The 1435-nt window shown below is 41.2% G+C and overlaps 1 protein-coding gene across 1 annotated transcript; it reads left to right on the top strand.

The window, feature by feature from the left end:
- The first annotated feature begins 256 nt into the window (after positions 1–256).
- Positions 257–1126, top strand: LOC126074082 (olfactory receptor 7G1-like). Its single transcript, XM_049881415.1, has one exon. The coding sequence runs from the start codon at positions 257–259 to the stop codon at positions 1124–1126; it is 870 nt and encodes a 289-aa protein (XP_049737372.1).
- The last annotated feature ends 309 nt before the right edge of the window (positions 1127–1435 follow it).

Here is a 1435-nt window from a genome sequence, read left to right on the forward strand (position 1 = left end):
ACCATGACTAACATTTCACCCCTTTCAAGAACAAATAAATGTTTACACTGAGCTGTATTAGATTCAGGTTTGTTTTTTTTTTTTAATAAATAACCAAATAATATGCGTACAGGGGACACAAACTTTCTAGTCTTCTCCATTCTTCTCCTTCCCTTCCCAGATGGCTTTTGCCTCTGGTGATGAAGCTTCTGCTGGTCCAGGGACCACATATTTGATTGTCTTGTCACTCATCTTTTCCATCAGTTTAATCAACAATATGGAACCCGGAAACCAAACAGGAGTTTCAGAGTTCTTTCTCCTGGGACTGGCAGAGGATCCAGAACTGCAGCCCCTTCTCTACAACATCTTTCTGTTCGTGTACCTGGTCACCATCCTGGGAAACCTGCTCATCATCCTGGCTGTCAGCTATGATTCCCACCTCCATACCCCCATGTACTTCTTTCTCTCCAATCTGTCCTTTACGGACATCTGTTTAAGTACAACCACAGTCCCGAAGCTGTTAGTGAACATCAATACGCAGAGAAACTCTATCACTTACACAGGCTGCCTCACCCAGGTATGTGCTGCCATAATTTTTGGAGGTTTTGAAATTTTTCTCCTTGGAATAATGGCCTATGACCGCTATGTGGCTATTTGTCATCCATTGAGGTACACAGTCATCATGAACCCCCACTTCCTTGGTCTGCTGGTCATACTCTCTTTGTTCATTAGCATCATGAATGCCCTGGTCCATAGTCTGATGTTGCTGAGACTGTCCTTCTGCACAGACCTGGAAATCCCCCACTTCTTCTGTGAAGTTGTTCAGGTCCTCAAGCTCGCCTGTTCCAATACCCTCATCAATAACATCATACTATATTTTATGTCTAGCATATTTGGTGGTATTCCTTTCTCTGGGATTATTTTTTCTTACACTCAAATTGTTTCCTCCATCCTGAGAATGCCATCAGCTGTTGGAAAGTATAAAGCTTTTTCCACCTGTGGTTCTCACCTCACAGTTGTTTTCTTGTTCTATGGGACAGGATTTGGAGTGTACATTAGTTCAGCATTTACACACTCTTCCAGGAAGACAACAGTAGCCTCCGTGATGTACATTGTGGTCCCTCAAATGATGAATCCTTTTATCTAGAGCCTGAGGAACAGGGACATGAAGGGAGCCGTGAGAAAAATCATTGGTAGGATACTTTATTTTTAGTGATTGTGTCATCTGCTTTGGGCTTGAGTTTCTAGAATGAGTAAAAGTAAAAGAAATACTGGAGAGTCAGAATTCCTAACTAGATGACATAATGGCTAAGTGTTATAAAAATGAGTCAAAAACAACCTCTGTATATTAGCCCCCATTTGTGTACTTCTTCATAGCAAGCTCAAAAAAGTGTGCCAGTGTCAAACTCAAATTTATACATACTTGTTTTAAAAATAGCCCACGTAATCAGAATTT

This window comes from Elephas maximus, chromosome 3, assembly GCF_024166365.1.
Source record: "Elephas maximus indicus isolate mEleMax1 chromosome 3, mEleMax1 primary haplotype, whole genome shotgun sequence".
In the NCBI taxonomy this organism is placed as follows: Eukaryota; Metazoa; Chordata; class Mammalia; order Proboscidea; family Elephantidae; genus Elephas; species Elephas maximus.

Bases quoted from the DNA above. Each gene is read 5' to 3' on its own strand.
- LOC126074082 (XM_049881415.1), top strand. From the start codon at position 257: ATGGAACCCGGAAACCAAACAGGAGTTTCAGAGTTCTTTCTCCTGGGA.